Raw genomic sequence first — 14,651 nt, 5'->3', positions numbered from 1 at the left:
TTCCCAGGAGATCCCTGAGCATGAGCGGCATTTAGAACACACAGCATGTGGGACCACAGCTTGGAACCCGCCTTTTAAACCAGGAGAAAATAAATGCATACAGTATCCCCTCCGTATCCATAGGTAATATGTTCCAAGATCTATGGTGGATAACAGCAAGCCATCCACGGACCCCATGATTCTCGTGTACATACATACATAAGTTTAATTGATCAGTTACGTAAGACATTACTAACATACAAACACAGTAATAATAAAGTACATTGTAAATTACTATACAGTACTATGTAGTACTGTATATTGCAACACTCGCTTGAATGAAAGGATTTCTGACATTTCAGTCTAATTCTCAAGAGATGATAGAGCATTAAAAAATATCACATATCAAGGGATGATGGAGCAATGGAAATCGTGTATTTTATACCCCTCAAAGGATGAAAGAACAATGAAAAAACTTACTGTTACGCATTTTACAATTTTCTTCCGGACCGCGGTAAACCGTGGATATGGGGGGGGCTACTGTACTGTGAAATCGAATATGCTAATTAGGATGCTCTCAGTCCGTCAGCAGCCATTCAGGCCTTCCTCTTTGTACCTCATGATGGTTCACCCCCCCCATGCTCCTCTTTGCTTTTCTCTCCACTCCTCCTGCAAGCTCCACCCCGTAGCCCCCCTCCGAATGAGTGTTTAGTCTCCTGTCCCCCAGGCACCCCCGCTGGCCTCTCTCCTCCCTGCTCTCAACACTAATCTTCGCCGTTGCTGCAGGCTCTGCTTCCTACAGCTCTGTGTTTCCTGATGAATTTAGTCTTCTTCCCTAAGTATTAAGCTCCTGCTTTCCAGATGGGTCTCCGCCAAGACTTGGGTCTTAGCTGTATCTGAATAGCCCTGACTTCAGTAAAAAAAAAACATGCCTTTTCCTCACCCATTAGTCTGTAGTTAGATCGTACCTCCATCTCATTATGGAAAAAAGTGTGAATCCCCTAGATTTAACTTGAACGAGAGCTGTACCCACCCAACCAGCCCGTAATGGTGTGAGCCCCCTCCCTGACCACGGTTCCCCCCAAGCTGTGAGCTGTATCCCTATGGTATATGACTGTAATATTCTGTTGTGACAGAGAACGTCTCCGGGTCTGGTGTACTGCCGGCTCCGCTCAGTGGCAGCCGAGATAATAAAGGTAAAGAGATTGATGGGTTTGCTAGCTGAATGTTGCCTGTGGTGTCCTGGCCAGTCGTCTCCCACAGAGCACCCCATACTCCAGCCACCCGCCTGTGCGTATGAGTGAAGGGTTAGGTTAAAATGCCGCCTGATGTGTTTGATTTAATCGGGTCTCCTTTGGAGTAATGGAGGGCAGCTCAGCCTGGATGACAATGGACAAGTCTCAGAGTACACTACTTAGCATGGTTTGGGCTGATAAGTTAGCCATAGTTGCACTGGTTTACAGTTTTCTAGAAGCAAAGAATGCCCGCTATAGTATTTGGCAACCTGTAATTTTATATGACAATATGGCAACATTGTGAAGTAAAAATGCGAAATCACTCCTGTTCGCTTTTTGCACAGTGGCTTCCAGGCCTGAAAAAAATGACGTGCAATAAAACTCTAAACCTAAACATAAAGCTCAGAATGCGAGGACAGCCCTTTGCTGACATCATCTTTCTTCATGTCTCCAAATTATTGCGTGTTGCGCAGATGGAGGCTCTTTCTGCTCGGAGGGAGGGCAATTACTCTTCCGAGTGGTGTGTGGGTGAAACCACGTGGAAGACTTTGATAAAGGGCTTGTTGTTGCGTGTTCTTTTGTTTTCTCCAGTGTCTGATTGTAGCCGAGTGTTTTATCAGGGTGTCTCTGTGCTTTGAAGGGGACCATGTTTCATCATACTCTCCCTCTCTTTGCTCTGCATTTTCCACCAGTTGGAAAATGTGGAGCTTTGTGATTAGGGTTATTTTTGGCCTTGGTCAAGAGGGTGAGAAGAAATGCTTGAATTAACACCAGGAGGTGATGTAGCCCTTCAAGGGCAGGGTTGGGTGGCCTTGAAGGCCTCTTGGGATTCAACACCAGGTGAAGGTGGGTAGGTTTGAACTTTTGCCCCTAAAGCACCTTCTCTGGTTTTCTCCGCAGGTCTGGATGCAACCAAAGATCCCTGCATGAAGGTTCGCTGTCCTCCTCATAAGATGTGTGTCACCCATGACTACCAGACAGCCATCTGTACCAATCACAGACAGCAGCCTCACAGGTGAGGGCAAGGCAGCATTTGCTGTCAAACTGATGGTCCCTCGTGACCTTGAGGGTGGTGAAGGTACAGCCATTCACAACATAGCTTCTGATAACATGGTATGTTTTGAACAACATTTTTGATTTTATTCTATGGAGCATGACAAATTCCTTGTTTTTTATTATTTAATGTTATTTAATTTTTAATTTACAGATGTTTTTTATTATTTAATGTTTAAATTTTAACAGGGAACTCTAAGGGGCATATACTGTAGAACTGTTGCACTGTAGCCATTTATAATACATATTTAGTCAATGATACATTCCCCAGTGGCCTGAGAAGGTCTTCAAAACACTCAGGTCATTACACATTCACTACATATTTGTTTGCATAAATTAACCTTTCTTTATTTTCATGGTATACTGCAAACCCAGTCCTGTTAATAACTGAGAAATTGCTGTATTAGGTCCTCATTATTTACTCATCTACAGTTATTCCTGGCTCAATGCCTTCCTGTTGGTCAGACAGTGACACCTGACCAAAGGGAGATGTAACAATAGAGCAGTAAGTGAAAAGCTGTGCTCCAGAACAATGTTTTTCCCTGGGGTAGGGGGAGCAGGGATGCAGTCAGTTTACTTTTTAGTAAAATTGTGAGCCGAGCCCCCCAAAGCTCGTTTGATTGTGACAAGGCACCTAGAAACCCTTGAAATTTAGTTCTGACTACAGGCCTGTATTGATGACAGCAGTTGATGGCAATTGGACCAGTTTGATCCCAGCAATTCATTTATTGGCCTCGCGTGACGCTACTTTGAAGATTCTGTTTGAGCAATAGGGGAAAAAAAAGATCACTTTCTAAATATTTTAGGTGCCTCTGCAATCATTTCAGTTGCTATCTTGAGGCCTGAAAATAGGCCTACATCAGATTTTGTAGCCCGAATGAATCTATTTAGCTGGGCAATGGTGGGGGAAATATATAGATTATCCGAGCAGCAAGGAGAGAAAGTTAAGTTCCATCTAAGCGGTTTAATTGAGAAGGGGGGTTTTACCCACAATTCAATTTCCTTAAATCCTGTCATCAGTAACAAGTGCAATCCCCCTTTCATTATTTATCCAGTGAGCATGGACATTCCTGTCTAATGAGTTGCAGATTGCTGCCGATGGGTTCTGTCAGTGACCACGAGCGGCAGGGGATGGAGCTAAATTTGGCTGTGCCAGTTCCAATTTGATGAATTAGAATGGCGATTCAGGGTGACTATGCTGCAAAGCTTGCTGGGTCCCCGTGACTGAGGGTTGCAGTTAAGCTCCGCCCTCTTCATCAGTGATGCCACGCCTTCTCTTCAGCTTTTCTTTATGCTGTATATTTTTCTTTATCGTGAGCATCTTTGTCTGCTCCAGCTGTTCACCATCCACTCTTCCATCTTCTCCAAGCAAGACCCATCTCTTTGCTACTTTTCCATGCATGTAATAAACGCATGGATGATCACCAGCTAGCTGTCACTGACTAGTTTAACCTATTCCATCCATCCATCACCGTAACCGCTTAATTGCAACTGGGGTCGCGGGGGGAGCCTATCCCGGGAACAAGGGGCGGAGGTGGGATCCAACCCTGGGCAGCCGCCAACACACCGCGAGGCACACACACACACACACACACACATGCACACACACACTCGCACGCACACAATTACAGGGCCAAATTAGTCGCCAATCAAACTACTGCGCACACTTTTGGACTGTGGGAGGAAACAGGAGCCCCCAGCGGAAACCCACACGAACACGGGGAGAGCGTGCGAACCACACAGAATGGTCCTATGCCCGACCCGGGGACCGAACCCAGGTTAACCCATTCCTCATTGTATATTTTATCACTTCTCAGTGGGTTAAATGTAGTCAGTCACTGAGTAATAATTCTGTTCACAGTGGTAATTCTATCCATTACTGCTTCCATTAGTGCCATTCCTGTTCGCCATCGGTTCCACTTTCCTCTTCATCCGTTCACCAGACACTCATACTTCCATATTCTGGTCTCCTCTCCATCCACTTCTTTGAACCTTCCATCTTTCTTTGCCATCTGCTCCTTCATCTGTTCTTTCTCTCTATGCTAATGACCGCTCTGTCCACTCCATTGCTCTTCTCCATCAGCCTGCATACCTGCTCGATCAGAGACACCCTGTCATTCTGCTGCCCGCATCTCATTCTGGTCCATCTCCACCATCTGGATCACTTCTCCTCAGCAGCATCTCTCTTCCTACTCGACCACTGGATCCTCCAACTGCCCCCTGAAAGGCTTTAGTTCTTGTCTCCTCACAGAATTCCTGAAATGTGGGAGCATTATATGCAACAATCTTGAGGCATTTGACACACTGCCATTGTAAAGAGTGCTATGATCTCTGGAGAATATAATGTCATAGATTTAAATAAATTAATTTCTAAAGTACTATTCCAATTTGTTGCAGGGAATGTGACACTCAACGCTATCCAGGCACCACAGATTTAGAGAATTACTCTGTTTATTTCTACTGTTAATTAATACAAGATTAATAAACATTGCTTAATGCTTGTTAGGAAAAACAAGTGGAAATGGATTTATGATAATGATGAAAGCTAGGTAGTGTGGCAAGCAAACTGCAATTTCACAGCTCGTGTTTGGTAAGGGAATTGGTGAATGTCTCTTAAGTAGGATTCTGCCAGTATATTGAATGATAGAAAAAAATGCAAAAATTATTTTATGGTCTGTTTTCTTAAGGGACAGGGTTCTTAAACATAATTCCTATCTGTTCCACCACCTTAAATGAACTTATGAAAAGGGTCCGTATGATGCCTGATTAATTTCGCTTCAATTTCAACTTCAATTAATACATGCAGTTCTCAGCACTGATTATACATGAAACCTATCAATGGTCTGTACCTGCTTGTCATGGGGGGGTCTGGAGCTTTTCCTGAAGGCTATGAATGCAAGGCATGATGGGGTGCCAACCCATCACGGGGCACAGTCACACGCCAGTCACACCTATGGGCAATTTGATCACTCTAATTCACCACAGCATGTTTTTGGACTGTGGGGGAAACCGAGAGTACTTAGAGGAAAGCCTGGAACATTACAAGGAGAACATGCAAGCTATACATGGAGTCATGGTGGAGACTCAAACACTGGTCCCAAAGGTGTGATGCAACAGTGCTGCCCACTGCGCCACCATGCCACCCGTACATGAAAGGAAATCAATTTAATTTTAAGTTGCCGTTGCTGCTTTTATACAATTTCTCTGGCACAAAAAATGTTCTGACCATGCTTGTTTCAGATTATCACCCAGTAATGGCGATTTGATTTGATTGTGTCTGATACAATGCGAAACATGACCAGGATGTCTGTAGGTGAAGAACGGGAGAGAGATGGTGGTACCTACACAGATGTGTCTTCAGTTACGAGGCATCCCTGCCTTCCATCGTATGGTCATTCTGTGAGGTGTGACCATTTATCCACTCCTGTGGCTGGGTGATGAACGATGTACAAGTATCCTGTGGATATGAGGCATGTAAACAAGGAAGATCCACTTACTGTATATCTGCAGGGCCATTTAAACTGCGTATGAGATCCAGTTACTGTCTCATGCACTATACCTAACCATCCTACCAGCCTGCTGAGCCGCAATGGTTCCCATAAGCCTGTAGCCCGGCCTCCTCTAAGGTTTTTCCATTAAACTGCACTCCAGTGCACTTTCCTCTAAGCCATTCAAGCTTACAGGGCCATATTGGCCCCTCATAGTCCTTGACCTTGATGCCATACGTTGTTCAAGCTACTGTTGACTCAAGTACCCTTCCTCAATGCAATTAAAGCTTTTTAAGCCAAAATGCTGCTCCAGTCCCTTCACTTCCTTCAGTGCAATGCGGTCTTATTGCAGTGTAGTTTCCACACATGACTTTCCTTGATCTGCTGCAAGAAGTGACTCACATGCGACCTCTGCGAGCTCAGCAAAAATGAGCTCATGTGAATCGTTGTTCACTACGGCGGCTAAGTAACTTATAGCAGGTTTGTAAATCATATTCTAAAGAGGCTCATTTAAAACTGCATGTCCTTGGGACTCAGACAGAGTGTTGTGTTATACGGTTGCCGCAATGGCTCACAACACGAGTTGAGTTTTGTGCCTTTTGGGTTTATCCTGCATATTTGTCTATATTTTCTTGTTTTATTGAGAGGAGGTAATTATCTACATTAACTACACCTTCATAATGTCTTCATTATGCATTTTAGCCATTGATAGACTATTCAGTGAACCTTCATAATGCTTAATATGATAAACATTATAATTGTATAATCACATAATGTTTGTTACTGATTTATATTAAGCTGTTAAGGTATTTTAGGATGTCAAGGTATACTTATATGCTGCTCATGCATGTTCTATGAATGCATTATAAAGGCATTATGAAGGTGCACTGAATGTTCTATGAATGCATTATGAAGTTGCAGTTAATGAAAAGCATCACCGATTTGGCTGTATGTTCTCATGATTAAATAGGATTTTTTTATATATATTCTTCATTGCATTTATCTCACATTTCACCTTAACACATGACAAGGTACCTCTGTGACTTTTTGCAGGTAAATGCTGATGAGATATGAATGTTTCAGGTGATGTAAGATTAAGTGTTAGAAAAGTTTCTTGTCATATTGATCACTGAAGAAATCTTTGACAACTTTTCTCTGGGATCACCAGAAGTGACCTCATTGTAATCATAGGCAGTTGTAATCGGCCCCATTTTTCCATTTTAAGCTCTCTGATATCCTCTGGATTGTCTGAGACATCAATTGAATGCAGAATTCAAGAGCAATGGGATCTTCCTGGTGACATTCTTACATTTTGCTTATTTCTGGTGGGAATTATGTCCCTCAGGGAATATTTGAGACAATTTTTGAGGCCTCTTGTGTAGCTTTGCCCCAAAACATTTTGGATCATTCAGGAGTTTTGTAGAGCTTAATGGTCATAGGTTGCGTGATTGTAGGTAGTGCAAATGTCTATCTAGAACCCTGATTTAGCATCTTATACTCCGTGCAGAATTATTAGGCAAAGCACTATTCCTGGAAATAATTGTTAGCAATTGTTGGGTAGACTTAAAAAACTGCATTCAGCAGTTTTCTGTTGGTAAAGTAAATTTATTTAAAGAAAAAATCTTACAATAAAAAATCTTACATCTATTGCATAGATATATAAAAGAAAAACATGTTATCAATATGCACAATTATTAGGCATTTGATCACATCCTAAATTAGCTGAGGCAGCTAGGGCCCCCTCCAGGCGCTGCTCTGAGGAGTGTACTGCTGGCTACCTTGTTAAATCTCATACATTAGGAAAGCCCAATAGTTCTCAATGGGGGGTTGAGTCAGACGATGAGGGAGGCCAGGTCGTAATTTAGTCACCTTTCAAGCCTTCCTTGGCCAATTTATGGAATACTTTGATGCATGGTAAGGGACATTGTCCTGCATGAATATCATAACCTTTTTAAAAGCTGCTGACATTTTTTGTACCAGTATTTGAAAAATGTATCTTCTACAAGTTGGCAATATTTCTTGTACTTAATTGTTACACCATCTGCAAGTTGCAAAATTCTGACAAGCTCATCACTGATAATTGCAGTCTGCCTCCTTACTCCTGCACCACCTTGTCCGACCACTGGCCCACCTATCTGGTCCATCAAGAGTCACTCTCATCTCTTCTATCCAGAAAACCCATGAAAAATCAGTCTTGGGACATGTCCCAGCCCATTCTTCAGCTTCAGCTTGTGTGCCTTTGTGACCTTAGCAGTGCCACTTAGTGCCACTGCACCTACCACTTCTGGAAATTCCGCTCAGATTAAATTTCTCGATCACCATTTTAAGAGTTTCATCTAGCAAAATCTTAGTCATAATTGATTCACTTATTACTTAAACGATGAATAAGACACATAAAGAAATACATCGACAATATATAGTTTTCTAGATGACAAAACCATCATCAGCTTCAAAAAGTCAGAACTATAACAAGGTCATGCAGTTTCTCCTGGTTGTATAACTACAGCTATAGTTCAATATTTAGGACTTTGCAAGCCTCATGAAATATACAGTACATATTAGTATTTCATGAAAGATATATTGTAATATGTTCTGTAGATCCATATTATGGTTGGCCTTATTTCTGCAGTGGGATCAGTTGCTTTTGGCAAAAGCAGCAATGAGATTAATATGGTAACAATGTGGTAGGCCTTGCTTTGCCGCCAACGAAGCCTCCAGCACAGCCTGCGGGTCTCGCTTTCTCCTGCCGACCCAGCTTTCTCCAAAGCTCAGCCGCCTGCTCTCCCAGGCTGCGTCATGTAAATATCACGCTTTCCTCTAGTGTTTCATAGACCTGGCAGTACTCCGGGCCTGGATTTGACTGAACAAGCACTGCTAAGTTTCATGTTTAATGCTAACAGATAAAAATTAATCACTTCTGCCAGTGAATTTTTTATCTATGCTACGGTTTATCTAGCTGATAACCTTGAATGGACACTTACATGTAAGCTCACAAAAGGTACACACATTCTAATCTCTCTGTAAAGACAGTAGCTGATTTGGAATGATTATCATAGGATTTTTGGTAATGTGTTTTCCCTGTTTCCTCTCCTCCTGTGAATCCTGTATGCAGTGTCCTGCCTGTGAAAGGAGGTCTATCCCACAAGGTCTGGATGGGAGCCAGCAGTCATGGGAAGTGCCTCCCTTGTCCAGTTCTCCAGGCAAGCCCGGTGTGTGGCTCCGATGGACATACCTATTCCTCCAAGGTGAGCGTGCATGTCCTCCATCCGGAGCACACACACGCTTAGGGAATGGTGACCTAAACCTCCACAAATATCCATAATAGATCCTGCCTGAAGACCCTGTATATAGGAATATTATAGTGTAGGGGGGTATATAGTGTGAAGGTATACAAGTGTGTGGAGAGGCACCTTGCAGGCTACACATCCTGTTAGTGTTACACATCCTGCAGGTCATGCAGCTGCTGGATCCATCACTCTGCCACTTCCCGGCACCTGCGATAATTACATAGTCCTGCAAGCTAAATGCCTTTTCAATAACCCAGCCCATCCACCACGCACCAATCTCTCGTACATATATACTGGAGAAATTATTTTTGGGACGCCGGCTCAGATTTAGAAAATCAATGGAGCCCATCTTAGGTCGGGTTGTTAACTGGCATTAGAATCAGTCTGTTAGATCTGCCTGTCTCGTCCAAATGAGCAAAATGGATTGGCATGTCGGACCCCATCAGTGCGCTTCCCCTGAACCAGCAGTTCCTGTGCTGAGCCCCTTGCCTGCGCTTATCGCACAGCTGCTCTTGTGTTGATCCTGGGTCCTTGGAAGATCCCACAAAGGCTGACAAATGAAGATCAGGCTCCGGGGTAAGGTGCTGCTTCATGACCTGGAGAGAAAATTCTGCCGTCACCCTGGAGACCAGTGCCTACCCTTGCGACTGTTTAAATAACTCTAGTGTAAAATATTAAGCCGTGCGTGTGAGTGTGTGTGCAAAAGTGTCCGCTAAGCAACTTTAAACAGCGTAAAGCCCCACCGACTCACATATTCAGCAGTCTTGTGGAATGCTGAGATGCCTGGTTTGAACGCATTTCGTCACCTTCAGAAAATGAAATCTGATGGAAACCATCTGTTAGAAACAAAGCAGCCATTCGGCACTTTGCGCTTGCTAAGATGCCGAAGCTTCAAACTGAACAACAGACAGCTCTTTTCATTGGTGCTGCTAGGTGTGTGGAAATTTTTACAGTAATAATTTTTTTGTTGTCTTCGAAAGGAATGTGCAAGAATTTTTATTCAGGTGTGCATAAAAATATTTTTATATTATATGTGCAGTAATAACTAATTAAACAGGTTGCAACTCTGGTTTGACTTGAGTAAATGTACAATTACTAGTTTATATGCTACTGAAATTGGCTAATATAATACACTGCAAGTCAGTAATGTATGACTCCATACCCTTGCTGGAATTAGCGTCAGATCCCCTTTGCTTTTCCTTCACATGTAACTGAAAGCTAAAACACTTTTCATGACAGGCCCTGTGCACTGGATTATTCTAAGCCAGTGGAGATGCAAAACAAAGCAAAGCGATGCCAAAGAAAGATATGAAGGGAAGTGCCTTTACGGAATGGTGGGATACAAATAGATGAATGCGTGTTACCTTCTTTACCAGTGGAGAGGTGTGACGCTTCAGATATAAAACCCATAACCTTTTTGTGTGCCAATAAAAAAAGATTCTTGAGCGTTGTGTGTGTATCTGTGTGTGTCTGTTTATGTATAAAGTAGCATCAGCAAATACAATTAAGGCAACAATATATGTTTAATATTGTTTTTATAGATAAGCATTATCACGCACAAAATAATATTGATATTCTAAATAGGCACCATAAAGGTAGAGATTTGACTGCCTTCCTAACACTGAGCAAAGCTGGTTCATTGGAGCATCCTGCTAGAGTTGTGGTTTCCACAGCAACATCTTCTGAAGCAGAACAAGCCCAGCAGGGGGCCCAACGGGACAGCTGCCCTTGTGCCCAAGGAAGTTTGTGTTCTGAGCGCTGTGTCATGCATTAGAAGGATCTCGCAGCTGAGGGCCTGCCTGCTCGCAGTGCCGGGCAAACTCCTCCCATAAATGCCCGTGATTGGAGGACCAGAAAGCAGGGGGGAGAGTGAATGAATGTGGTAGAGAGGGCTAAGAGGTTAACCTGATGAGGCTACATCAGTGATTCTGTCATGCTATGACTAACAGCTCTGTACTACACTAGGTTTAAGACATAAATTTTTCATCCATCCATTTTATGTAACCGCTTATCCTATTCAGGGTTGCAGGGGATCCGGAGCCTATGGGCACAAGGCAGGGAACAACCCAGAATGGGGCACCAACCCATCACAGGGCACAAGGCAGGAAACAACCCAGGATGGGGCACCAAACCATCACAGGGTGCTAACCCATCACAGGGCGCTAACCCATCACAGGGCGCCAACCCATCACAGGGCACAAGGCAGGGAACAACCCAGGATGGGGCACCAACCCATCACAGGGCACAAGGCAGGGAACAACCCAGGATGGGGCACCAACCCATCACAGGGCACAAGGCAGGAAACAACCCAGGATGTGGCACCAACCCATCACAGGGCACAAGGCAGGAAACAACCCAGGATGGGGCACCAACCCATCACAGGGCACAAGGCAGGAAACAACCCAGGATGTGGCACCAATCCATCACAGGGCTCACTCACGCACCAGTCCCTCATACAACGCACCTATGGGTAATTTGATAACTCGATTGACCTCAGCATGTTTTTGGACTGTGAGGGGAAGACAGAATAGGCGGAGGAACCCCCACGACGAAATAGGGAGAACATGCAGACTCCACACACGGAACCCTAGTGGAGACTTAGTCCCTGGTCTCAGAGGCATACGGTAACAGTGCTAACCACTGCGCCACAGACACTTTAAAGTTCTCATCAGTTCTGTTTTAGAGGACTGTGGAGGACCCCATGTGGTCTGTAGAGACGATTCTACAAAAGAAAAAGTGCAGTCTAAATATTACATGTGCGTTTAATTACACTTGTGGGTGCACATTTAGTACGTCCACCACCATTGCTGTAGAATCTCCGTGTCATTGGCAATTAACACTAATGTGTGTATAATGTCCAGCGTCAAAAGTCCTACCTGAGTACATTTTAACCTTTCAGCCTAAGCTCATTGTGAAAACAATTCTCTCTGTCCTTTCCCCTTTTATATAAATATAATTGAAAGGATTTTAGAAGCATATTGCCTTCAGTTCAGAATAATGGGAAGCCTCGAACCTACCGTTCTTTTTTTCATTAACAGGTTGTGATAATAATCATGCAAGGTGGCAGAATCCTGCCAGGTTTCAGGCGAGTCCTGGTAGGTTAGCCATCCTCACGCTGAACGCCGAGTCCCCGTGCGACAGGCCGGCTATATCGGCCAGAGGGTAAATCGAGCCGCCCGCTTGTGAGGTGCACTGTACGGGTGTCCCTCAGAGCTGTCCTGAGGGGAGGTAGGCAGATGAACCTTCTGGCTTTCGGCATTAATCTTATGATGCTAGTCTGACATTCAGCACAAACTGTCCCTTACCAAGGGGTTAACCCAAACTGGTTGCGGGCTTCCTGTAATGGCACTGCAGTTCATAGCATCTGTCACGTGAATGAACAGACTTGTAAACAAATAAATAGACAAAAAAAATTCCAGAAAATTCTGGTAGTGCCTCCGAGGCATTTTTCTGTGAGGACAGTTGGGTCATGTGCTGTTGAATAGATGTGTCCTTGTCACTATGGGCAAGGTTGCGTCTCTGTGATGTCAGACACGATGCATCGATCAGCACGGAAATTATCTGCGGTCACGCTGGAATGGCTGCGTCCCCCCCCCCCCCACGTTATTAATCATGTAGAAAGCTTGTCCTGCTAGCAGACACCTACAGCACATAATAAGGGACACAACAAACTCTTTACAGACAAAACATATCGTGTCAAATTTGAATCTACTTGCATCAGTCATAATAAGTCATCCTCGCCGTATTTCATTCGTATTCCATGTGCCCGTGCATGTCTGTTCATCCGCTCGTACACAACAGAAACTGTATCCGAATCTCTGAGTGTTTTTGCAAATTGGAGACATTTTAACCTTTAGCACTATTTACCGGAAAGGAGGCTTTCTCTGCGCTTAGGGATAATTTACCTCTATCCATCCTTTGGATAGGCCTACTTCCTTGCACAAAATCTGCCTACATTAACTCAGGCCCCGCAAGCTCGGATTTAACCCCCGCTGTACAGAAAATCCCTGCCCCCCCATTTCCCCACTCAAGCGTAGTCATTTTGCGAGACAGCTTTGTAATTCGGAGGAGACAAGTGGATGGGCTCATACGCCATAGATTTATTTCCCCAGATCAGTGCACCATTGAATGAGCACACAAGCTCAGCTTAATTTATTCTCCCTCCCCAGGAGCCAGCAGAATAAAATGGCAGTCCATCTTCGCGTGTCTGAGGCATCCGGCCTCGGCGACAGCAATTATCGGCGTCAAACGACTTCTGAGTCAGAGTAGCTGATTCAAAAACTTTCCCGTATCATCGCTTCCCTGCGCCAGATGTGGCAGCTCAGGGTCTCAGAAAACATCTGTCCTGTTCCTATTAATTTGCTTTCAGCCTTAGATATATGGGAGCGTCCAGTAGTTTAGATCCCAGGCTTCGTGACAATGCTGATCTCAGAGAGAGGTGTGAAGAGGGACAGCCAGCAGCAAAAACACCGTGAATGCGTCCAGGGTACTTAAACATCACACTGCCTTTAAGAGGTGTGAAAGCTGCAGAGTGGGGAAAAAAACATTAAAATGAATTGCATTTTCCCTAGAAAATGCTTTTATTTAGAGGTAGTTGCATCACTTGCAAATTTTCACCCTTTACTTTTCATTGCACCTGTAAAACTCAATGTTTCTATCTCAAAATTTGAACATGTCACCTTTAAGCCCCAATTGACTATAAGTTGTGTGCTATAAGTGTCTGTGGACGACCTACAAACTTGAACAAGCATGAGAATCCAGCGACGTGTGCTTAATTTTAAGATTATTCCCAACTTGCGGATGTTTGGTTGTGTATAAATGAAACTTAACTTAAGGATTTGTCTTTGCAGTTCTGTCCTCTTTGCAGGTTTAAACATTACAGATGAGCTCCAGGTTGCTAATGTATGGGTAGCAACCTGGCTCTCCAATGATTGTTTATTGTGTTTATTTATTCGACATGCTATTTTATATGCCTCCAGTGGTTAATTTCCCAAATTTTAATTGCTTCCATGTTTTATTTTAATTTTCTTTTCTCTGCCTCCTGCATCCAAATTACTGTTTAGAGAGCCATGAAAAAATGTTTTTTTTTTTTTTTTTTTTTTGTGCTACTGGCATTTTCGCAATTTCAAACAGATTTTTTTTTCCTGTATTGTGAAGTTTTCGTTTTATTTTTCGAGTGATTGGAAAGTCTGTTTTTTTCCTTACATGATAGGGAGAACAAATTTAATTTGTGAAGACAAATTTAGAGGCGTGACTGACCAGGTAATTCAATATGTTTGAAGTGGAGCCACCGTGCTTTTGTCTACAGTTTGTGCTGGCTCGTGTTAATAACGCCGTCTAGGAAATATCACAGGGAAATGATGAATGTCTGCTGGGACCCTGTGAAATTCAATGCATCAAAGCAATAAATTCAGCTAGAATTAGAGAGGGTTAGGTGGGCTTCATCTAGACCTAAAAGAGGATTTCAGAAACCTGGCTTTTGCACTCCTGCTGGCACGAGTGTTTGGAATACAAGAGGGTTATTTATGATTCCTTCCAGGAAGCAAATTGTTTCATATTTCTCAGAGAAATCACTAAGAATATTTCAAAGTAATTCAAGCATAAATTCA

At 43.5% G+C, this 14,651-nt stretch overlaps 1 protein-coding gene across 1 annotated transcript in view; it reads left to right on the top strand.

Annotated features, from left to right (window-relative positions):
• The window catches only part of spock1 (SPARC (osteonectin), cwcv and kazal like domains proteoglycan 1), a 208,702-nt gene that overhangs the window by 143,268 nt on the left and 50,783 nt on the right, over positions 1–14,651 (top strand). The window contains exons 5-6 of the mRNA XM_049029730.1: positions 2,115–2,229; positions 8,868–9,000. Of these exons, the coding sequence (XP_048885687.1) occupies positions 2,115–2,229; positions 8,868–9,000 (248 nt within the window). The remainder of the gene's footprint in view (positions 1–2,114; positions 2,230–8,867; positions 9,001–14,651) is intronic.

This window comes from Brienomyrus brachyistius, chromosome 10, assembly GCF_023856365.1.
Source record: "Brienomyrus brachyistius isolate T26 chromosome 10, BBRACH_0.4, whole genome shotgun sequence".
Lineage (NCBI taxonomy): Eukaryota > Metazoa > Chordata > Actinopteri > Osteoglossiformes > Mormyridae > Brienomyrus > Brienomyrus brachyistius.
This window is presented reverse-complemented; position numbering and strand designations above follow the sequence as displayed.